The 25,602-nt window shown below is 38.2% G+C and overlaps 1 protein-coding gene and 1 long non-coding RNA gene across 3 annotated transcripts in view; one reads left to right on the top strand and one right to left on the bottom strand.

Moving 5' to 3' along the window:
• TNIP3 (TNFAIP3 interacting protein 3) overlaps positions 1–25,602 on the bottom strand; it is a 55,621-nt gene that overhangs the window by 9,536 nt on the left and 20,483 nt on the right. For both annotated transcript variants that reach the window (XM_045468657.1, XM_045468664.1), the window contains exons 3-11: positions 24,175–24,255; positions 22,418–22,483; positions 20,605–20,736; positions 17,303–17,431; positions 12,487–12,606; positions 9,526–9,651; positions 5,432–5,482; positions 4,160–4,258; positions 947–1,007 (exon numbers count right to left, since the gene is read on the bottom strand). In XM_045468657.1, coding sequence (XP_045324613.1) covers positions 947–1,007; positions 4,160–4,258; positions 5,432–5,482; positions 9,526–9,651; positions 12,487–12,606; positions 17,303–17,431; positions 20,605–20,736; positions 22,418–22,483; positions 24,175–24,255 — 865 coding nt within the window. The remainder of the gene's footprint in view (positions 1–946; positions 1,008–4,159; positions 4,259–5,431; positions 5,483–9,525; positions 9,652–12,486; positions 12,607–17,302; positions 17,432–20,604; positions 20,737–22,417; positions 22,484–24,174; positions 24,256–25,602) is intronic.
• The window catches only part of LOC123593123, a 31,390-nt gene continuing 26,517 nt past the window's right edge, over positions 20,730–25,602 (top strand). Inside the window, exon 1 of the long non-coding RNA XR_006710141.1 lies at positions 20,730–20,943. This is a non-coding gene — a long non-coding RNA (uncharacterized LOC123593123). The remainder of the gene's footprint in view (positions 20,944–25,602) is intronic.

Genomic DNA, 25,602 nt, shown 5'->3' with positions numbered 1-25,602 from the left:
CATGTTATCCCTAGCTTTCTATTTCCACTCCATAATGGGCTCCTTATACTAAAAACCAGAATTCTATGATCTCAGATCTGAACTAAACGAGATCAAGTTTCAAGTACAACCTGAAATTGGAATATGGCTCATCTTCAGCTTTTGTAGATAGATTAAAATCTCTGGAAATTAACAACATAGAGTCACAAGTGTGTGTCACAGGAGATTTTTAAGCATGTAGCAGGCATGGCTGACTTTTGACGATATGTGATGAAAACAGAGGTAAGATTATGGTTATAGCACAGTTTATACAGCCCATTCCTAGATGGCTTCCTGAGACCATAGAAATAAGTAGTAGAAAGTATGGCAGATTCTGGAAAGAAGAGGAGAATGGTAAACCAAAGAAAAGTAAGATAAAAGAATAGTTAGTTGTGAATACTTTCTAGGTGCCTTTTTAGGTTTTTTCCAGTGTACTTAGAGGTGGGTGTTGTGGGCTACCTTGGCCTAAACTTGGAGTCTGACATTTAGTCACTAGGGAACACAGTTCTGAGTCTTTGTTTCCTCTGTCTGTCTGCCAGTGACATTTAAAACATCTGTCTAGCAAACTCAACCTGGAAGAGTGGATGTGCATCTGCCCTTTGTAGTGGAATCACAGAGCTTTGTTGTTGTTGTTACAGTATAGCTCTACTTGAAGTTTTCATTTCTAACCCCAGATGGGATACTGACTCTGAGACTGGAATGGGAACAGAAGCCAGGACTGAGATTCATGCATTTCTGCATTTGAACATTTTCTTTTTCTGAAGGAGTTCAATTTAACCCCAGGTGCATCAAATTAGAGTTGTGTATGCAACACAACTTTAGAGAAGGCCCTCCCTGAGTACGAATGAATGTATGTTGAGTAAACATCCCGAAAAGACCCCATTAAAATGTAAACATGAAAGAATGCTCAATACAGCTGTGGTCTTACCATTTGCCTTGTGCTGCACATCTGGCGGAAACTGGTCAGGAGCATACCACTGATAGTCTGGCTGTGTGGAACAATACAACATTATTATAGCAATATGGACTTCAAACAAAACATAGAGGCGCATTAAAAATATAATTATACTATGTGGCTTTTATTATGCAGGCAACACAAAAGTAGTTTTTGTCCAAACGTGTTGCCAATCACGCTCATCTCTCTTACCTCCGTCATCACTATTACCATCTCCCAATCCCCCTCTAAATCCACACTATGCACTGTGCTGGCCAGAATTTCTCGTACTTTGGGGTTGTGTCATGGTGTTTTTTGTTTTTTTGTTTTTTGTTTTTTTTGTTTTTTTTTTTTTTAAGCAGATGTGTTTTGGATATCTGCAGAAGTATAAACACTTCTGTAAAACTTACTACAGCCCATAAACAAAACAAAGCAGTTTACCATCAATAAATACTATGTTTAAATCCCTCACACAGGAGGCAAAAGAAAGACCGAGAAAACAATTACAAGCTCAACGTTTTCTGGTACAAGGAAGAAATCTAAACCGTTAACTGCAGACATGGCTTGTAGAGGCTCAGGATGGTGAAGCAGGGCAGATCTTTCTCTTTGTAGTGTTCCTCCGTGGAAACTCTTCTCTAAATCACTCAGGTGGTTTAGACTAGAGAGGCAGTGAGAGAAAAGGGCAGACTTGGATTTGCCCTGTGGGATTTTCTTCTAGGTTTCACCAGTTAAGAACATCTAGATATTGAATATCAAGGAAGATGTCAAACAAACTGCATTGAATAAATCATGAGCTATAGACCTGCGTTTCAAGATTCAGTTCTAAGATGAGAGTCTCTGTGTTGAACCACTTGGAACACAGCAATCTGAGGTTCACCTGCCCCTGAGGATGGTCTGTCTTCCTGCTGCCAATGCTCACCCCTGCCCCCTTCCTCCCCCAAGACACGGAGAATACAGACCTTTTGTTCTATTATTCAATTACCTCCAGAAAATAACTCCGGGAAATTTTCTCTAACAATGAGCCAACAGGGAGCATTTACAGGGCTGCCAGACCACTGAAAGTAGCCTTAAAGTTCAATTATCTGACAAGACACTAAGAAATGCTGCATTTAGTACAGTCTGACCCCACTTTACCCCCACTCAGACACCTAGACTCTTGGCTCCTTTTGGTCCACGAAAAAGCTAAAAGAGGAAATGAGATCACCTCTGTTTTTTATCTCCTCGTTTATTTTTAGATGTCTCAAATAACACATAGGATAAGTGACGTGAGCCTCAGTTTTATATTCCAGGAGAGTTGCCAAAAGAAGGCAAATATACTGTAATTTTACAAACACTATCGCTTGTGTTTTAATTCAGGCTTAGAAATAAGCATAGAACACTAAATATTCTTTTTAAATGAACCCTGGGAGTTAAATTCTATTGTTATAGCAAGATCGTGTTTAACTGAATACTGTTTAACTGAATACAAGCCATTATATACATGACTCAGAATCTTTTTTCAAATACAGACCTTTATTTGGTGATAATTTTACAAGGTCTGGACCACTCCTCTTATAACTGATCAGGAAAGTTTGATGAGCTTTTAGACTAGGTGAATTTCTGCCTTCTTTCCATAAATGAATATTTGAAGACAATAGTCATTTTTACTTCTAGATGAGCTTGCCTGACTCATTGGCTTTATAAGTTAACCTTTCACAAGAATAATTCTACAATTTCCCAACCTGTAGGAGATAACTCCAAAGTACATTTCTGTCTCTTTCTGTTTTCCCCAATATTAATTTACTTCTACATTCTGAAAGCAAATTTAGGGAATTATACCTATGTTTGGGAATTCCAAGGAATGTTTCTGGTGAAGATTGAAAAGTAAGCAAGCAGGTAAAGAAAAAAGGAAATGGGGGTGGGTCACAGAAGTGACATGGGGCAACAACACAAAATGAAGCAAATTCTCAGCAGTGTGCTGTGTCACACCGGGGTCAACTAAAGGATGCTCATTAAATTCTGACATCCTTCTGCCACCCGAAGAGTCATTACCTCCTCCCTTGGGAAAAGGGCTTTGAGTTACACTCAAATACAAAACTATGGCAATCAAAAGAATCATGCTCTCCATACATGTTCTGCTAGGAAAATCCCAGGTAAAGGGATTCTCAACATTCTTTGCATAATTAAAAACACAGCTAATAAAAACTAAGGAGGAGGGGAGTTGTCTGAACATTTCCAAAATGCAAAAAAATGTATAATGTTTTTTCCGGTATAAAGATTCTGTCTATGTAGCCAAAACACAAATTAGAGACGCATCCAGACCATGGGGGAGGGTGGGTGGGATACCGCTATGGAGAAAGGAAAGAAGGGTGCTTTGGTTCTGACTTATTCAGGTTGACTGTCCAAATCAATTCCACTCACAAATAATTGCTCCACTATTCGTTTCATTTTGCCTGGGTAGACACAGTCACAGAGAGCAACTTAAGTGGGTCACTTTTTCTTGGATGCTTTAGGAATATCCTTTTAATTGGAAAATGTCAAAAACTCTGTGGCACAAATGTAGCAATGTCCACAGTAGTTCAACATAAGTTTATAACTGAAAAAGGCGTCTCTCAGACTTGCTATATTCACTTTGCTTTTTCTTTATAGACAAAAATGTCCTCTTGGAAGAGTCAGGCATTTCATTTAAAAGGACCCATATAAAATGTTATATGTTCTTTCAAAGAATTACAGCTTAACTTGATACATTTCAGTTAATTCATTCATATCTATGTGTGGTCTGTGGGTCCAGTGTCCCCAAAAGATGATTATAGTGTAATTGACCACTGTAACTGTAACATAGAGGCTGGGATTAAAAGAGGCTCTTTCTGTGGAGAATATTACATGCTCAGATTACAGAGACAGACATGATTTTTTTTTTTTTTAATATTTATTTATTTTTGAGAGAGACAGGGCATGAGCAGGGGAGGGCAGAGAGAGAGAGAGGGAGACACAGAATCCAAAACAGGCTCCAGGCTCTGAGCTGTCAGCACAGAGCCTGATGTGGGACTCGAACTCACAAACCGTGAGATCATGACCTGAGCTGAAGTCGGACGCTCAACCAACTGAGCCACCCAGGTGCCCCGGAAACAGACATAATTTTTACCAAAAAAAAAAAAAAAAAAAAAAATACCAGCACTTATTAGATAATATAAGCACTTGTATGTTGAAATGCAAGCTGTTACTTACTGGGTGCTTATGTAGATCTTGTTCAGTCCCAGGGTCTGCCAGTGTGCATGGATCCCGCAGATGGAAATTGAAGCCACAGTTACAGATTGGGAAATACATCTGAGGAGGATAATATTGTCCGTTCACTGGAAGTGGGTAGAACTGGGGAGCCACATTGACACTTCACTGATACTTGCTTCATACAACCACAGGTTTGGCTTAAATCTTAAGGTTTAGATTTAACTCTTGCATAATCTACTCTTGCATAATCCTAACTCAACATAGTAGATGTATCAATGTAGACTCTGGACTGATATAGATAAGGCTCGTGGGTCAAATTTCACTTAGGGTGAAACTCTAATTAGCTTTTCATTTTGAAGAAGTTGGAAACACTTGAAAAGAATAGAGTTAACATGATGTTTTTGAGTTATCTTCAGAGAGGATCCTTGCTTAAGAAGAATCAGCCAGTAAACCATAAAACAAGTGTTCTTAAATTGTAGCCAGAGGGGCGCCTGGGTGGCGCAGTCGGTTAAGCGTCTGACTTCAGCCAGGTCACGATCTCGCGGTCCGTGAGTTCGAGCCCCGCGTCAGGCTCTGGGCTGATGGCTCAGAGCCTGGAGCCTGTTTCCGATTCTGTGTCTCCCTCTCTCTCTGCCCCTCCCCCGTTCATGCTCTGTCTCTCTCTGTCCCAAAAATAAATAAACGTTGAAAAAAAAAAAATTAAAAAAAAAAAAAAATTGTAGCCAGAGATTCCTACAGCATAACTAAAGTCCAGAGAGGAAATCAAGAATTAAGAGAAGAAATATTCATTCCTGAAGGCTACTAGAGAACCAATGGGACAGAATTCTTCAGTGCCCAAGAAGATACTGTATTTTCTCAAAAAAAGGCACAAATAATTGATTTAATTTTTGAAATGTAAATTGTGTAAGCAATTGCAAAAAATACCAAGGAAATATATTTCCCAGGTGTTCGTGGGTCTGTGACGAGATCTCCATTTGCATGAACACACACTAAGGCTTGTGCTACTGCTAACATGTTCCGAAAAGCATGTGTTTTTCATGCACATTAGGGTTGAGAAACTTTGGATGTGCCTAAGCATTATGTGTCCACTGACATTTTAGTTGATAAGGAAAAGTATGGGTGTTCTGGGCCATCTTTAGCAGAGCTTGAATATGTCTTTAATTGGAACCATGAAGAACTGCTGTGCTTGGAAATACATGTGGGGGTGGAATATAAGGTTGCCATTTCAACTATGACAAGAAGATTGTTGAATTCAGGTCAGGAGCAACATACCTGTTTTAACTGCTTTTCGAGTTTTTCTTTCTCCATCTGACAAGCTTTTATCTATGGACAAAACAAAGACATCTGTTTGTGAAAGAGTTCACATGGTTTGTTCTAAAGTTACCCTTTACCATCTTTTTTAACGTTTACTTATTTACTTTGAAAGAGAGAAAGAGCGCATGCAAGAGAGAGGCAGAGAGAGAGAGAGAGAGAGAGAGAGAGAGGCGGGGGAGGGGGGGCGCATAGAGAAAATTCCAAGCATGCTCCACACTCAGCATGAAACCCGACGCAGGGCTTGATCCCATGCACCGTGAGATCATGACCTGAGATGAAATCAAGAGTCAGACACTTAACAGACTGAGCCACCAAGGTGCCCCCTAAAGTTACTCTTGCCTGACCCAGCCGTCAATGACCTGCTCAGACGCCCAAGGGGTGAAGCACTGATAGCAGCAATGCCGACGGTGAAAACAGTCAAGTTTTGGATTTTCTAGAAGTGTACTGGTTCTATCTTGAAATTCCCAAATGAAGTTTTGGAAAGTTGAATACAGTTTTAAACTCTTCTCCCTATTTGTTGAAAGTATTGTAAGTCTAAGTTTTAGGCTGATATACTGGGATATAGATATAAATATCTAGAGACATAGGAATAGATACAGATACAGAAACAGCTTCCACTGCCAATTGAATGTACTGGAACTGGTCAGCTGTACACTCAAAAGCTTCCATCATAAATGTTAGAAGTTGTACACGTACTTAATCCATGCCAGGCACTGATCTAAGTGCTTTCCATATAGTAACTCACCATATCCTCCCAGTGCCTCTGTGTGATACTTAAATATTATTATCACTACTTTGCAGATGAGGACGCTGAGACATGAGATGTTGAGTAACTTGTTCAGAGTCACAGTACTGTACTTTCTGGCTTCTCACTGTTTAAGACCCAACCTCTTCAGTCAGAGTCACCCACTCTGGATTCCTTCAACCTCTGACACAACGACAGAAAGCTGTTTTTTCTTGGACTCATTAGTCATGCTATCGTCATCCCTCCACAGCATGGTCCACAACCCTGTGAGGCATATATCCCCACTGAATGATACCATTCCAAGTCTCACCTATCAGAATTATTCTCTACTTCCTTTGTCCTCCCATTTAACATTATACATTTTCCGTGTGACTTTTTATAGTCCAATGTGTATTGTGCACAGTCGACTTTCATTATCTGCGGTAGTTATGTTCTAATAAAGTCACCATGAACACTAAAGTGGCTAACTGAACCAGTGTTCGTAGAGAAATGCAGGGTTAGGTTCCTATGAGCCTCTGGTCATACCATTTTTGTTAACCGATCAATATATAATTTTGTTTTATGCATGATTCTGTTAAAGACATCTCACATATAACGTTGATGCATTAACATTGAACTCTTGGCCTACAGCACTATGTTAATCCCTAACCAAAGCTTATCTAGCATGTGTCTTTTCTCTGTAAGGCACAGCGCAGCCTTCCTGTGCCAAGGAACACTAGGTAGTACTTCAGCACTACGTTTGAGGGCCATGTTAAGCAATGAAAGAACCAACAAAAAGAACAAGAATGAGAAAATGTGACACAAAATAAACCATAAAAAGGACATTTTTTATAGTCTGAGAGCCAAATCGAGGAGGCAAGGACTTATTGGACCTCAACTGGGAACAAGCATATAAGGTGACTCAAGTTTTTCACTGCATGTTCACAAATGACTTTAGGTGGCACTAGTATTGATTTTGTTGTGACAAATACACCTTCGTGAGTAGGCAAATTCACAAACATGGAGTCCACAAATGATAAGGATAGACTATATATGTCCCCCTCATTGTACTGTGAGTCTTTAATAGTAGCAAGGATCATTTTTTTATTTCCTCATAGTATATAACAAAGTGCCTTGCAGAAAGAAAGTGAGCATCAAAATTAAATTACAAGGAACTAAAGGTGGCATGTTAATTGTACAACTAAACTCTACTTAAAAACGTCCCCTTCCAATAGACAAAAATCATTTGTGAAATACCTGTGATCCATGACCGAAGCTAGATGTTTTTGTATAGATTGTTTTCATTTAACCCTGAAAACAACGTTGCGATGTCTATGAGGTAGGAACCATCATCCATATTTTACAGGTGAGTATAATGAGAATTAGTAACTCACTTTTAGAGACAGAGCTTTTAGAGTTATAAGAAATATTTTAGAGGTCATCTGGTTCGACTTTGTCATTTTACAGATGAAGGAAGAAAAAGGAAGCACAGAAAAGTTGGAAAACTTGCTCAATGTCATTCCTGATTGTCAAAGCGGGCACAAACACAAAGCTTTTACCCCTAAATTTCTCCTACTCCTAAGTATCTCTAAGTATCTTGTCCTTCACCACACTTTTATTTTATCAGTCATTGACTTAAAATATCCTTAGTGATAGAATGAATAACCTCTGGTATGTAAGCAACTAGTGCCAGAATGATTTGACCTAAAAATTCCTTTTTGGTCAAATGGCCCATTTGGACCACAGATAATATGCTATTCAAATAACATCATGCCGATTCTATTATATCATGGCATTTAATCTGCTGTTAATACATTTAACATAGATTGTTAAGCCATCTACCAGTTCCCTTTGTGAACTCTACCATCCTTTTACCAGAGTGAGTGAGGCTTTTGAAAAATAAATGTTTGGACTATCATTATTTAAAGAAAAATGTTGGTAGTTTTAAGATATCATTAAGATTATCCCTTAGTTCATTAACACAGTTATCCCATACTGTATGTAGACAATGCATTATTTTGTTAATATCAACAGAAAGTTGGTTTGCAGATGACACAGAAATGAAAATTACTTGTGGATTATAGTCTATAGTATAATTAGATGGTTATGTGTTCCTGGATGCACTAGACCTTCTACAATGACAAGGACATTGCCAATTTCAGACATAAACTTATCATCAGTCTGAACTTAATACAGTAGAATGAATCAAGTTAAAATATGGCTGGAGGTAAGATAACTTGTGCAGTGACAACTTAGAACAAATTAAGGGAGCTCTGCATATAAAGGATACAAATTCAGAGTGATTTCCTCACCGAGAGTAATCAGAACTGAACTGGTTTCACTATTTTCATTTTATTATATTTTTACCACGATTTTATTCCTTTCCATTTCTTGGAAAATAGTCCTGCCAAATGATTTTTGCATGTAAAATTAGGAATTTCAAGTGAATCCTTGAAAAACATCGGAAAAGAAATTAAATTTAATTCACAGTATACTTTCTATCAGGAAGAAGGGGATGACAAATAGTTAAAAATTTCTTTGGAGACTAAGAATCTTGCAGCTCCAGAGCTGTCACACCATGTCCCGCAACAATTTCCTATTTACTTAGAAGTATTGGATGATTTTGCAAATCAAAAATTCTGTGGTTCATTTTCTTTTCTTAAGCCAAAATTGTGTTAGCTACATCTTCCTCATTAACATCAATATTTACCCATCGTGGCAACTTGCTGAGTCTACTCTTAATATATCGCATTGCATTTAATTGTAATGTGCTTATATTTAATATATTTTATTTCAATAAACTGGCAAATGCTATGTGGCTTCCTTGAGAGTGTGCCAGTCACATTTAGCTGGGGAACCCAGCGAACAAAATTCTCAGTATTTTATATATATAAATGACATTCAGAGATATGTATGTTTTTGGAAGACAGGAACATTCCACCATAGACCTTCAAAGAAAATGACAAGAGTTTAGAAACAACTTCAATGTGCTGGCGCATTTTGGATTTGAATTTTGAGTACTAGGTAGTTCAACTCCCATTCCACCAAGATAAATATTATGAGAAAAAGATCAGAAGAACTGGATTTTATACACGACTTTGGAATCCAAATTCTTAGGTTACTCCTTAATATACTTAAGTTAAAAGAAATCTCCAGTCATTTTCATCTCTTTATGAGATTGCTTAAGAGTGATTTCATCCCAGGTGCTTACCTCTCAGAGAAAATCAATGTCAATTAACAGAAGCCCAAAGTCTTGAAAGTTTTTAATGAAAAAAATTAAAAACAATACGCATGAGCTGGTAAAGATTATTTTTGTTTTGACTGATACCTGAGAATTCAGCCTATTCAACTCGGATTGAGAAGTTTGAATAATTTGCTGTAGGGTCTCTTTCTCTTGATTAAGTCTTTCACGGTCTGATCGTTCCTTTTTGAAATCTTCTTCATATATTTGCACCTAGGAAATATTGATTTACTGTTACTGTGAGCATCCTTTTATCCTAAGTCATTGTAAGTGAATTTCAGAAGAGGTACTATCTGGGTTTGTCCTATCTGAATAATCTCTATCCTCTTCATGTATATTTTTTCATGGTGAGACTCTATTCTAATGAATATGGCCAAAATTTCATCTCTTGCTTTGTTTAGAATGGTAGTTCTCAACTTTTTCCTCCTTGAGTATGTGTCAGGAATTCAGAACTAAGGTAACAGCACAGATATTTTGGAAAAACAATTCCCCTCACCCATTATCCTCACCCATTGTCCTCACCCATTATTCTGCTGCACATTTCCTTATTGTGATGAGCCCCGCCCCCCAGGGTTAAGTGTCACTATCCTGGAGCAAGTCACCCATCCCTAACACAAGGCTTTGATGTACCAAGGGTGCTTGAAGTTCTAAAAGACAGTTTACTGACAATAGCTGTTAAGTGAAGCCAGTAAATATTGGCATGCTAGGTTCCAAATATAACAATAAGTTGAACACCAGATAGAAACGAAAGGCTCATGGATGTGGAAAAACAAAATGATTGTTAAAAGGTATTCACAATTTGCCCCAGTAATTTTGGGGGTATATCATTAAAAACAAACAAACAAGCATAGTAATATTTTAGTGGAGTGCCTCTCATGAAATACTCCAAATATTCCAGAAAAGCAATCAAACCAAAAGAAAAACAGATTTAATCATTATTGTTTTTAATTGGCATAGTGTCGACTGATGGCTTAGAGGCTAGTATATGGAACTATGAAAATAAATGAAGCTTAGGGAATGAGTTCCTTTAAGACAAGGATTTAAAGTACAACTTACACGGGAACTTAGTAGCTAGATTTCTGTCTATTAGTACTAATGCACACTGCACCTTCACCCCCAATAATGCAGCACATTTTAACTAGAGGCTGATTAAAGTCAATAATAATAGAACAGAATATAATAGGCAAGAGAGGATGAAATCAAACATTGTATATATATCTAGATGAAGATATACACATTTAATTTTGAAGGTTTTATTCACCAGAAGCATTGCAAGGGAACTACACCCAGCTAAGCTGACATTTTGTTTTGGTTTTGGTTTTAGTTAAGGGCTGAGGCTCATTTCCAGACAGAGTCAAACCAATGCTCTGTAAACAATTACCAGAGGCATTTGAAATGGGAGAAGCTCATCTGATCAAAACTGAACACTCTTTATCAAATACAATATGATAGCGTTGTCATCACGTCAGTCAGGTGGCCAAGATTCCAACTCAGTTTCTTTGTGAATTTAACTCCTTTAGTGTATCATGTGACATTCAGTGAAACAGTGATTGTGGCTGAGCATTTAGAAATATGCACAGTTAAAATGTGTATGCATAAAGTTAGCAAAAGAGCCACAGAAAAACTAAGAAGATGGATTCTGGACCTCTTGAGGATAGTGAAAAAAAGGATACCTGCCACTGTCTGCATCCAACATGAGCTAAACCCTTGTTGTAAACTCCATGCATGTGTAAGAGTGACTCACTTGCATGTGGGATACATTATATGAGAGCATCCAAGATGATTCAAGTGTCCGAACATAAGAAGTAGTTTTTTTTTTTCAGAGGAATCCTGGCTAGTGCCAATGGTACTTTAGGAGTTGAGAATTTGGCAGAGTTTTAATACTCTTACTCTCTTCATAGGCTTATTTTAAACTATATATTTGAAGCTAAATGTAATGAGGCAGATTATTCAAATGGGGTTGACAGAAGAAAAAATTCAACTTTAACATCAGCTTCTCTGAATTTTTTACATTTACAGATAGGTTACTTCCTATGAAATAATAACAATACACAGCAACAACAATAATACAATTGCTTAATTCTTTGGTGTATTGCATCAAAAGTCCTTGTAAATGGCCTTGCTCAGAGCAAAACAGTCAACAAATCAGTTCCAGGGACATACTTCCCAGCCCTTTGTTCCATAACATCCTCTCCCCCATTGCTAATATATTACTGACAATGCGTGCTTCAGAGATTAGAATTCCTGCATGTATCCTATATTTATTGACATCGCCATGGACTGTCCCAGCTCTTTACCTTCATTAGTTTATTTAACCTTCTACAGGAAAAGAGATGTGTTATGCATGGGTGGCCCCTCGGCTAAGCTAGCTCCAGCTGGCTGAACTAAATTTAGACCCAGATAGGTTAGGCAGTGCCCACAGCCCTATGTTGCTGATATATATAGAAGCTTAGAGAAAGCCTCCTTTACTCTTCTGTCTACTTGGTGACATGGAGTGAGGTTGGGTGAGTGGGGAAGAGGAAGGAGAAGTGCATCAATAAATTGCTAGGTGGTGGTGGTAGATGAGCAGATCTGGCTCTTCAGAGATTATGATCACTGCACAGTATTTCCCTTTAAAACTGTCCTCATTGTTCAAAGGCCTGGAAACCAGCGGCTACGGAGTAACAGCGTGGCTGCTACCATTTGCTGAAAAGGTCCAGGGTTTGTGTTAATAGTGTTTTCAAAATAAATCATGTCTACATGAAGTTCTCTGGACCAGTGCTAATTAAATCTCACCAAAAAGGTTAATTAGTAAGTCCTTCTTTTAACCGTATGATCTTGGACAAGCCATTCAACCCATTTGAAATTTAATTCCCTCTTTCATAAAGTGGAAGTTGGGCTAGCCGATGTATATTCTCTTATCAAGCTTTAAAATTACATAATTCTAATGAAAATAAATGCAATAATTTTGGACACATTTTGAATAGGAAGACTTCCAAAACCATCCAAAGGAGCATGAACAATGGGCCCTGTGTTCTCCACATGATCATGTCACTTTCCACTTCTCACCTGCTGTTTGAGAACTTCCATTTCTGTTCTCATCTCCTTATGTCTGCACTCCAGTTCAGATTTTCCCAAACAATCCTCCGGAAATGAAGAACACTCGATTTTCAAGGCATCTTGAAGAGCCTAGGTTATAAGATAAGCACACCGTTGAACTGAGAGTTACCACATCTTATGAATTCTTCTATGATTATTAGAATTATCTCAAATGCCCCCCCACAAGAAAGAACTCCATTTTGATGCCCCTTTTATGACTGAATTACTTTTCTTCCTTCTCATTTTCTAGCATATGATTTTTTTTTTTTCAGAATCTGTCTTTTCTCCATGATGATGCTTATGTTATTCAACTGTCATTGTTATTAAGGAGGGCTTCCGATACTGATGTCAGGGATGTCCTGCTCCACCAAGCCAACCATGAAAAGAAAACATGTCAATAGCCCTTTTTCAGATTTCCTGCTTCAATCAAAAGCAGTCTCTATCAATAATGTTCAAACATTAGAGTATCAGAATCAGCTGGAGAGGTAGCAAATCCTTGGGCATCTTCCCCAGAGATCCTGAAACAGTTGATCTAAGGAGTTGGTCTAAGAATTTGCAATCCTCAAAAGCTGACGCTGCTGGTTCCAGATGACATTTTGAGTGATACTGTGTTCTACAGCCCTGCTTCCAATAGGAGAGAAGAAAACCCACAGAAATGTGAACCTGTGCAGATCACTATTCCTTAGATCTGTTGTACTGTCCTCCTCAGTATACCATGCCCTGGCTTAGCCACAGTCATATTTATTCTCCAAGAAAACATGCATGAACTCACTACAGGGTGCAGAGAAGCTCTGCTTTCTTGACATTCAGTACAACTTATTAGCTTTACTGTGGGGTGAGGAGATGAAGGAAACAAGAGTCTCTTAGACAACCATCATTATTCACTAGACCATAATACCTTACATATCCTATACTTTGTCAGATCATATAGAATACATTCTCTCTATCCTGAAGACCTTGGTTCATGATCGAGTTCAATAAAACGGCCGCCAAAATTAAGACACAACACACCTCATCCTGGTGTGGTCTCAGAGCCCACATACGATATGACTACTTGCTCATTATCAAATGATCCCTTTATACAAACAGAAAAGTTTCACTTTCAGAACTCCAAGACTTCACTTCCTCTGAATTTCTTTAGTAGCTTCAATGACGTTCGTTCGGTGGTACTATTTGTAACTTACTTTCCTGCATTACCGTACAACATGATCATAAAAGTAGGAAAAACAAAACAAAGTTATGGTCTTAAATATTGTAGGCAGGCTAGGAATTTCCTAACAGAATGTGTTTATAGTCTATGGATACTGTCTAGCCTAATGTAAATATCATTTTTCATGAAGTTGCAAGAGAAACAAGAACTTTTTTCTTCCTCCAAGAAGAATTTAAAGAAACAATAAAAGTTGTTTCATAATTTATGTTTTGTTAGAACTTGTTGTTAAGCTACATGGTTTTAAGAAGTAGTATATTAGTTACAATTTTTAAAAGTGGAGAAAATCTAGGATGGGGTGAGCCAAATGAGTTAAAGACAATCAACTATGCCGATTTCATATTCTACACCTATGAACAGATTATTTTTGTGGGTGTTGTTATATTTGAATTTCCTGGTCTACCTTTCATGCTATTCAGGCTTCTAGAAAATTTTCAAATGAGTCATAACTGAAAGGTGAGTTTAATAGACATTTATTCCATCTTGGGGTTTTTTAACTTCCTTGAACAAATACCTGTAACCTATTCCAGAATAGTAATTTACTATCAGCACAGGCATACTAAACAGATCTACCCATCTCACAATGGTGAGATGTTGGACAAATCAATTTTGCCCATGGGTGGCATTGGCTGACGAGCCACAGGTAATTTCTCTCACTTTGGTTAAACATCTGGCTTCTCTTTAAGAACTCAATGAAAACAATGCCCTTGGGTATTTCCTTCAAAGCAAATAAGCCGAATTGAGTACACAGAGTTGTGTGAACTTCTGAAAACCATATGTTAATTACTAAGCTGATATGCTACAAATTTCTGCTGTGGTGAATGGGTCAGCAGGGGGTCTGCTAGTGCAAGCAGGGTGGGCCCTGAATTCCAGCTGTGATGGAGGGTGTGCAAAATCAACTACCCAAATGAACGTTTTAAGTAACTTTTATTTATTCCTGTGCTAAGAGAAGAAACAATCCACAGTGTATGTATGAATAGTAATTGCTTACGTTTCATTAGATACTAATACATTCACTAAATGAGAAAAAAACCTTTCATAGCTCATCACTTTCTATCTATGCTTTTTAAATGATATTTTAAGGTATAGATGTAGTGGAAGTACATCTGGCTTAAAGTATCCTTTTATTACTTTTTTTTCACTACTCATAAGTACTGTGTTATGCCTGCTAAAGCATGAATCTTGGGGGGTGCCTGGGTGGCTCAGTCGGTTAAGCATCCGACTTCAGCTCAGGTCATGATCTCACGGCTTGTGAGTTCGAGCCCCACATCGGGCTCTGTGCTGACCGCTCAGAGCCTGGAGCCTGTTTCAGATTCTGTGTCTCCCTCTCTCTCTCTGACCCTCCCCAGTTCATGCTCTGTCTCTCTCTGTCTCAAAAATAAATAAACGTTAAAAAAAAAAAATTTAAAAAAAAAAAGCATGAATCTTGGGGCCAGAATTGGCTACTGAACATATTATGTACCAGCTAAATTATTTAATTAATTTATCCATTCAATAAATATTTAAGAACATACTGTGAGCAATGCCCTATTGTTGGCATCCAGAACACAGGAATGAAAAAATTAGAAAAACTTAGGCTACATTATGTTGTATTTGTGAGTCCATTCCTCCAAATAAATGCATATTAAAATTATGTTTCCTACCTGCATTCTTACAAAGATGAATATATTTCATATTAATATGAAAATGTTTTTTTGACTTAAAGGTCCATTTTTTTTCAGATTTTGAGAGAAATTAAACATATTAATAGGCCACTAAAAGTATTATGAGCCCTCAATACTGTGCCTACTATGCCAAATAGAGAAGTCGATTGTGCAGTCCTACCCTCATGGAGCTTACAATCAAGATTGGGAGACAGGAAACAAATAGGGTAATTAATATGAGACATTAAATATATATTAGATAGCAATAAATTCCAACGAAACATTAAAATAGGAATATCAGAGACAGAATATGTAATTTTAATTAGGGTAGCCAGAAAAATCCTCTTTGAGAAGGTGACATTTGCATAAAGGCCTGAATTTTACTCAAATTGATTTCTCTCATTTTCTCAATTTTATTATAATCACAAGAGTTAAAAATGTTTTACTAACTTTGAAAATATTAGACTATAAATACAGAGACACAAAAATTAAGGGTACACATAGGAGCAAAAAACAGAGTTCATGGCTGTTCTAATTTCTATAGGGCATATATTCTTGTGTCAACATTTACAGAAATGAATTAGAGAGCAGAAGAAAACTTATCAAATAACATATCACAGATGGGAAAGATTTCAAGCATAATCCCAACATTAGTTCCTCTAATTCATCTGTGGAGGATTTCCAACAGAGGATAAAAGGGAAAATTTATTTGCTCTAAATTTGTATCTCTGAACACTGTTTCCTCTCATAGAGGATAGAGAAGTGCATTGTTTATGATGTTAGTCTCTACTTTCCCATTTTCTCCTGACCAGTAACTTGCCCCACAAACAGATCAAATGCAGCATCACATTTGTAAAGCATTCTGTCAACCATACAGGCACATACTCAACCCTTTGGGGATCTTTAAATGATCCTCTGAACACTAAAAAGATACACAGTCCAGACTAAAATATACACAGTCCGAAAAGCACAGGCACTGACCACTTTTTCAAGGCCAATCACCCACTCTTGTTTTGGAAGGCAATTTCTATTACTTAGGTCAAGAGATATCTAACTTGAGAGATGAATATCTTGACTCAAACATGTACTACAAGTGCTCCTATGGTCCACATCTGATGTGGCCCTTTGAAAAATCAACAGCAAAGGATTTAATTGCTAACTTGAATAAGTGAGCAATCCCTTCCCCAGGGAAATTAAGCTATCTGTCCATAAAACTCTCTCTCTCTCTCTCTCTCTCTCTCTCTCTCTCTCTCTCACACACACACACACACACACACACACACACACACACACACAAATGCACAAATTCTCTAGAGTCATCCTTTGGCAGCACTCCACAAGTAGCCCCTTCGAATAGTTAAGTTGAAGGCAAGGCACTTAACCACTTGTGTTTTTCTAACACACCTACCTCCATTCCTCCCCCCCATCCCCCAGACCCCACACCCTAATTAAAAATGAGTTTTAGGCTTCTTCTCTGGAAGGCCACCATATCAGCCTTGGGGCTGGCCTTTAGCATGATTCCATACAGTCTGCATCATACCCAGCTCCATAGTGATGATTTTAAAGAGCAGCCTGTTTCCTCAGGAAACTTTTGTGGTTGACCAAGAGATATGCTATTGTTCCCAAACACCCACTTGCTTTACGTGGTTCTTTGAACTAAAAAAAAAAAAAAAAAAAAAAAGTTCTTACTGTCTTCTGAAGTTACTCCTCATTTCTCTTTTTCATGATGATTTTTTGCAGGGACATGTATTGCTTAAAGCCTTGGCTGAAAGATGCAGCTACGAGTGACTTATAAAATTACAGAGAAGCTCCTGTGCAGGCTCCCAAGACCAGGAGCTGTACTGCTGCACAGATTGTGTTGTGACTCTCAGTTAGGAATGTGCTCTTTCTACAGGGACCTTTCCTTCCAGCTCCCCAGATTGACCTGGACTGGTACCTTATTGAGGCGCTTTATTTCACATTCATACTGTTCCTTCTTCTTGCTCGCAAGAGTGTTTTTTTCCTTCAAAAGCTTATTTTCTTTCTTCAATTCATGTAATTCTTCACTTAGGCTCTCCTTTTCCTTCTGAAATAAACAGCAAGAAAACAAAACCGAAATCAATAAAATTCAGATGAGATAATGTTGTAGGAATACTTCTGAAATACAATAAAAACAGAACCTGCTAGATTTTCACTTAACGTTCCTTTAATTTTTTTTTTTTTTTATATTTATTTACTTTTGAGCAAGAGAGAGAGAGACAGAGCATAAGAAGGGGACAGACAGAGAGAGAGGGAGACACAGAATCTGAAGCAGGCTCCAGGCTCTGAGCTGTCAGCACAGAGCTCAAGGAGGGGCTCGAACTCATGAACCGAACTGTGAGAGCATAACCTGAGCAGAAGTTGGATGTTTAACCAATTAAGCCACCCAGGCGCCCCTTGACATTCCATTTAAGCAATATTCTTTGGTTGGAGGACAGGGTTCAGATAGAAAAAAATCTTTCTTTGCTCCTTAGTGCTACTAAGTAAGTTTCATGACCCCAGAAAAAGCTCAAAATCCTCAGTCCTCACTTTCAAGGGTCAAATGGGTTCAGAGAATAAGCAAGTTCCCATGTACTGTTACAGAGTGATGGGTAAGCGATTTAGTAAAAGTAAGTAAAGTTCTACACAGAAAAAAAAAAAAGTACGATTGCAATAAAAAATATGAAATATCTCAAAGACCAATCCTGCCTGCATCATTCTGAACTGAAGAGAGGGAGAAGAGGATAAAACTTCAGGCAAATAAGACCCTTCACTGCAGATAATTACTCAGAGCACTGTATTGTTGTGTTCATTGCTTTGAAAAGGGAGAGATCAACAAGTCCAATGCCATCACTCCTCCATGTTTCCGATTACCTTCAAGAAGTCCTCTGTTTTACATAACTGAAGCAAGGTTAGCTGACAATATCTATCTTCTAATTCTTAATTTTATATTTTAGATAGTAAATTTTTTGTGGAGTGAATTGCATTTTTTTTTAAGTTTTATTTATTTTTAAAGAAGGAGGGGCGCCTGGGTAGCTCAGTCAGTTAAGCGTCCGACTTCAGCTCAGGTCATGATCTCACGGTCCGTGAGTTCCAGCCCCGTGACGGGCTCTGTGCTGACAGCTCAGAGCCTGGAGCCTGTTTCAGATTCTGTGTCTCCCTCTCTCTCTGCTCCTCCCCTGTTCATGCTCTGTCTCTCTCTGTCTCCAAAATAAATAAACGTTAAAAAAAAAAATTAAAAAAAAAAAAGGAGAGCAAGCTCACGTGAGCATGGTGGGGAGGGGCAGAGAGAGGGAGAGAGAGAGAGAATCCCGAGCAGAAACCATGCTGTCAACGCAGAGCCCGATGTGGGGTCAATCCCACCAAACTTGAGTTCATCACCTGAGCTGAAATCAAGAGTCAGACACTTAATGACTGAACCACCCAGGCACTCCTGGAATGAACTGAATTCTTAATGGCACTGAAACTTTAACCTAATAAAACAAACATCCCAGAATTTAAGTAAATCAAGATGAGAAAATAGCTAACACACATGTTAGAATATGTTGTTTTAGTAATTAATATTTCCCAAAACAATAATTAGATTTAAGATATCTATGTGGGGTGCCTGGGTGGTTTAGTCTGTTAAGCATCCAACTTCAGCTCAGGTCATGATCTCACCATTTCTGAGTTCAAGCCCCCTGTAGGGTTCTGTGTTGACAGTTCAGAGCCTGGAGCCTGCTTCAGATTCTGTCTCCCTTTCTTTCTGCCCTTCCCCACGTTCACCATCTCTCTCTCTCTCTCAAAAACAAATCAATGTTAAAAAGTTTTTTAAAAAAAGATATCTACATGAGGTGATTTTTTTTTTTAAATGAAAACATTCCTATTTGCTTTCACTTAAATAGAGTGGGCTTATATACACTTAGAAAATGAGCCAATCATTTTCTAATTTGACATAATCTAAAAGTGACTTCACATTGTAAATGGTTCCAACTTCATGAGGGAACAATTGTCATGATTCCTGGTCAGGAAAAGGAAGGGACTGCAACAAGGTCAGAAGGGAGTTGCTAAACCTTGTTTGTTTTCCTCTGACTCACTGGGACAGGGAGAACCTTATCGAGGTAAGAAAATCTACACCAATGGCTGTCTGCATTGATTTCAGCTATTGCCTTAAGATTGGTGCATGTGTTAAAATACAGCCAATGCTTCATGATATCTGTCACAAGGCTACACCTGAGACTATTTACACTTCTTATTTTTTCTTAACATACATAAAAAAAAATGTGCCTCCATTAGAGCTTAAGATTTTCCTCCCATTTTCTATAATATCCATTAAGCCCCATAACTAAGAGTAAAACCGAGAGTATTTTAGAAGAAGACTGTCACCTTAATGGCCACCATCTTGTTCTCAGTGGGGAGTAATGGAGATTTCAAATTTGGAGGCTGGGTTCAAATCCCATTTTCCCAGGTACTAGGTTGGCAAGCTTGGCAAGTCCTGTAACCTCTTCACATCTCAGCTTTAAAATGGCAAAAATAGGGGGCACCTGGGTGGCTCAGACGGTTTAGGGTGGGACTCCTGATCTCAGCTCAGGTCATGATCTCCAGATTCCTGGGATTGAGACCCACATCAGGCTTTGCATTGACAGTGCAGAGCCTGCTTGGGATTCTCTTTCTCCCTGTCTCTCTCTCCCTCCCCCCCCCCCCCCACTCTGCCCCCACTCACACTGTCTCTCTCAAAATAAATAAGCTAAAAAAAAAAATTGCAGAAATACCATTTCCCTCACAGATGGGCTGAGAATGTTAAATGAAATCGTGAAGGTGAGGCAGTTTTTTAAATGTTTTATTTTTTATGATTACAAACGCAATACCTATTTGTAAAACTATGTAAGCTCAAAAGCAGCTGTACAAACACAAGGTAGTGTCCCATTATTATTAACACTCGAAATAAAAACTGTATCTGAGTAAAAGCAAAAGGGTCAATTTAATCTCCTAGGCTGAAATGCTCTAGAAAGATGGCACCAAATCTATGGATCAGCACTCTCTGCGGGTAGAGCCTGGCACGCAAAGGCCTGCTCATTTGGACAACAAAGGAGGACGCAAGCTGGGCATCTCCTTCCTTCAGTTTGCCGAGAATCGGGGAATTGCGTAACCCATCCGCTCGTATGCACACCAGTCTCCGCCCACCAGTCTCCGCCCACTACTCTCCGCCGAGCGTGCTCAGGCCCCGGGGCCAGGAAGGTCTTCTCCCTGAGCCCCGCCCACCTCCTCGAGCCGCAGCCTCTGGCGGGTCTGGTCGTGCAGCCGGTCGCTCTCTCTCTGACTTTGAAGCCGCTCCTTCTCCTGCGAGCTGAGGAACCTTTCTGCGGCGTCCAGTTTCATTTTCAGCTCTGCGACCTGAGGAAGTCGTTTACACAGTGTGGCAGACACCACTTCTGAAATTCACACCCCCTCCCACCCCCGGATTTATTCCCCCACCCCGTGCACGCAGGGACGGACACGCCCCCACTCCTGGGCGGCCCCTAAGAGAGGTTCTATTTCCCACCAGCCTTAGCAAAGGTCAGGACCTGTGCACTTAAGGAAGAGCTTCCCCTACCGGAAAAAGTAAACACCGAAACAGCCTTAAGCCCCTTCCCTCCTTTCTCCGAACCACACCACTTCCGAGAGAATAAAGATTTAGATCTTAGACGGGGACGCTTCTGAGCCTGTCATTCTATTCCTAACTCTCAAAATGTGCCTTGCCTGACCTGAAAAGGGCAGCATGGGGTTAGGGGGTGAGTGAATTTGCCTGGGCCAGAGAAAAACAGACATGGCTTTTTAACTCCTCAGTAATCTGCAATGCTTGACGCCCTACGAAATGCCAAGCTAGTTCTCAGAGCCACGACGGTCCAGTAAGAGAGGCCTTAGAAAAGGGTGTTTCATCAAAGATGGGAATTACGCCCACTGTTAACCAAGGGTCTTCACACACTTGCAGGCCGTTCTTCCTGAGCAGCTTACACATTTTCTCTGGGACCATGTTCTTTAAAATTTGGAGACCCCAAAGCTGCCCCAGACTGAATATAACAGGCCTGCTATAGTGGGAGCATTATCCTGCACTGACTAAATTTAATGCTTCAGTGTATCAAAATGGGGAAGAAGTGGGGCGCCTGGGTGGCGCAGTCGGTTAAGCGTCCGACTTCAGCCAGGTCACGATCTGGCGGTCCGTGAGTTCGAGCCCCGCGTCGGGCTCTGGGCTGATAGCTCAGAGCCTGGAGCCTGTTTCCGATTCTGTGTCTCCCTCTCTCTCTGCCCCTCCCCCGTTCATGCTCTGTCTCTCTCTGTCCCAAAAATAAAAATAAACGTTGAAAAAAAAAAAAAATGGGGAAGAAGAGAGCAATACTGCTCTGTTACTCACTTGTGGTCAGGTTTCTTAATTCTGAATTATTTAGGGGAATTTACTTTCTCCTTTTCTCTATTTTTGAACGTGGAATAATTTAAATTACAAATTGACTTTGACCTATTAAAAGATATTCTCTCCAAAAAGTTCTTTCTCATCAAAGCAAAAGATTCTTGACAGGGAATATGCTGTAGGGGGAAGAGGGAATGCCCCACTTCCCCTCACACTGTCACTGTTACCATTGTTCATTTCTTTATCTGTGGAAATAGCTTATGCCAACTAATTAAAGAATTAGAGAAATGGCCTTGTATAAAACAGTATGAACTTTAAGCCATATCCTACCTCACATATAACTTTGTGTATTTATGGCTGCTAGTAACAAATCCAAAACAGGTTATTCCATGAGCTATGATGAATGTGCATAAGAACTCTAGAGACATCGCCAGAGGCTAAAGGCTATTTTTAGTACCTTTTTTTTTTTTTTTGCCATGCTCAAGATAATTCACTGATATCCTTCACTAATCTTCAGTACCAAGAGACCAATAATGCACTCAGCACCTTCTCCCTACCCCCCACCCCTCATCATTTTTTCAACAGTTGTCTAGCCACATGTCTCCTTCAGCTGAAACCAGTGAGAATCTTCACAGACTTGGTCCCCCAGCTTACTGATCTAAAGCAAATACTAAACAGAGAGGTGTTTACCTTTCGTTCATATAACTCTTTCATACTTCTAAATTGCTGATCCCATTGCTGGTTAACTTCCAGGAGCTGAAATTATTAAAATTTGGTGAATCAATACGGATTTCTGCCCATTTGGAAATTTGGCCAAAATGAAATCACTTTTGGGGGGCTAGTAAGATTTGCAAGCCACGGTTGAACACAGTATTCCTTCCACCAAGTTCTTGTAGGGCTGGGATGATTGAATTGAGCACACTCCGTCTTTTCATAACTGGCTAACATATGAAAAACCATTTAGCCTTATGTATATCTTGACTAGTCAGCTGAACTGTTATTAGAACTTTCAACTTTGCTTGTTATTTGAAATTTTCATCTTTGTTTAATACAATCAAAATCCAGTAAAACTTTGGGAGTATTGATGGTTTTCTGTAAGATTTATTAATATATAAGGGTCTTTTTTCAAACCTTTCCATATTTTTCTGTGTGCTTACACTGATTATTATAATTAAATATTTCTTCTAGCTTTTCTAAAGCAGAATTTATATTAACAAATTCCAAATCCCAATAACTTACCATCATGTGCTTGCAATATTGTGCTTTTTAAAATCAACACATGACTTGTAATGTATATGTAACGAATGGATAATATCACCATTTTGAAATTATAGATTTTCAAGGAATAATAGTTTTGTCATAAGAATATTTAGAAATAATTTAGGCTGCAATTTAGAAGCTTTAAAATTATGTGCTAAATAAAAGGAAGAAAAAAAACTATGTCCTGTGTTTTAGTTTTCTTGTAAGGGAAGCCTGTAACTTCCTACATCAAGAGAAATTCCAACACTTTCAATATGGGACAGAGATTGAGAAGATAGTTACAATGACTAAAAGGAAGCAACATATTCTCCTAATTATAAAACAAAATATCTAATCCAGACACCCAGTCCCTAGGTAAATCTTACGCTGGAAATAGCTATGGGTATTTAGTATAGACTATATTATATTATTATATAAAGATATCTGTTGGCATTTTAAGGATTAACATTTCTATGCCATGGTAACATTACCCTGCTATAGTTCAATAATTTTCCAGAAGGATACAATATTTTATGTAATATCAAAGAGGAGTAGTAGAAGGCACCATACAGAAGAACATGAAGGATAAAACATATACAATGGTTTAGGAAACTAATTTAAAATTTGACAACATACACAGTGTTAAAATTGTTACACTTTTCACTTCTTCATCTTCAAGAAGAATAAAGAGGTTCTAACATTCATTAAACTCAGAAAAACAGAACTCATAATAATATCCATCACATTCCTAATGGCATTTTATAAACAACAACAAAATTTTTTTTCAATAATGCTCCTTAACCCCTATGTGGCTGGATACCCAGTTCATGAAATCATAGCGCCTAAGTCAATTACACCTAAAGCCTTTGACAGTTTGAGTTTCAAGGCATGTCAAGTTGCAAGGCATAAGGTACAGGTGATAAGCTCACATAGTCCATGTGGAGGAAACATCTAAGTTTTGAGAAAAATTAAGATAATTATTAGATTTAAGACTTTGTCATTTTTCACTCATTTACACAAACACTGAAAGACTGGGTAAGAGAAATGTAGGTGAATAAGAAAAAAGTACTTCCTCTCAAAATAATGCAGTCCAAAATCCTAGAGATAAATACTGTGACCCAATAACAAAAATAAAATACTCTAGACTCTATTTTATTCTCAGCATTAACTCATGATACATGTTGCTTCAGCTAATATTTGTAAATTACCTCTTTTCTCTGTTTTTCCAAGCACCTTATCTTTTGTTCAAGAGAACTTGTCAAGTTCTTTCTGCTTGATGATTGATCATGCTTAAAACAAACAAAAACAAAAACAAAAAAAAAAAAGAAAGAGAAATTGTGAAACAAAATCTTCTATAAAATAAGCAGGAGAAATGTCCTTCACAAACTCTATGCATTTGGGTAACTCTCCTATTGTGATTTATAAAAATATCTTTTTCTAGGGGTAACAATCCTCACACCATTATTCCTTCATAGAGACCTGTTGATGAAGAAGCATTATATTATATTTCAAATTCCTTTATATGAATTAATTAACAAAATAATTCTCTAATAAATTATAAATGTATACATTAGTCAAACAAGAAATTAGGATTTTATGAGTTTGGATTTCAATCCTTTTCCCAAAAAATGGAAATTCAGAGTATAATGCTTATGGAAATCAGGTAAGTTTCATGGATACATTTTGGGTATTTACATAGTAATAAACATTTCTAAAATGTCATTTCTGTAGACATGTCCATATCTGAAGAGTGGTCCTGACAAAAGCCAGAGGAATGACAGAATCATCAAGAAAAACAGACAAAGACATAAAACTAAAAGGCAGCAAATCCATTCTAAGACTGTAATGAACTAGCTACCTCAGTGTCCTTCATACAATTATGTTATACAGAGATTGACATAGATTATCTGGTATTGTGCAATTTTAACCAGCCCTTTGAATAAAGCCAGTAGGTTATAAGTTTAAATAATAAATCATTGGCACAACGAAAAAGTTAACCACCTTTCTTTTCAGTTTTTTTTTTCCCCCTCAGTGTTGGGGGTATTTATTTAAAGAAAGCACAAATGCTCTGGAAACTGTGGGCCATCTGTCTAAATGGACCACCAACAAAGCTCACTTAAGTGCTGTTTCCTCTATAGTAACTCAATAGTCTTGTTACCATCTCATCTCTGAGTCATATAAACAGTACAACAAATCTGGTGATGAGGGTAGTCCTAAATCTGCTACTTAGTTTCAAGCTCAATAGTTATGGAAATTAATTAAAGATATTCATGAACAATTAAATATTTTCAAAACATGTTGGCTTTTGCCAAAAGCACTTACAGGGAGTGTTCTTTTACAATCATCATGGGGTTTCAAGGGCTTTTTTTCATTAGAAATGATTTATAAAACTATTTTTCTATCTTTTCTCTGCTTACCTATGTCTCACTCAATATTTTAGGGCTGGATCATATGTTACATCTTTATAGAAGCTGCCCTTAGTTTTCTTAGCTTCTTCCTAGACCCATGTACAGTTAAGACCTTATTTTATTTTAATTTTTAATTTTTTTTAATGTTTACTTATTTTTGAGACAGAGAGACAGAGCGTGAGCGGGGGAGGGGCAGAAAGAGAGGGAGACAGAATCTGAAGCAGGCTC

Source organism: Leopardus geoffroyi, chromosome B1, assembly GCF_018350155.1.
Source record: "Leopardus geoffroyi isolate Oge1 chromosome B1, O.geoffroyi_Oge1_pat1.0, whole genome shotgun sequence".
In the NCBI taxonomy this organism is placed as follows: Eukaryota; Metazoa; Chordata; class Mammalia; order Carnivora; family Felidae; genus Leopardus; species Leopardus geoffroyi.
Note: the sequence above shows the minus strand (reverse complement) of the source record. Positions and strands in the feature narration are given on the sequence as shown.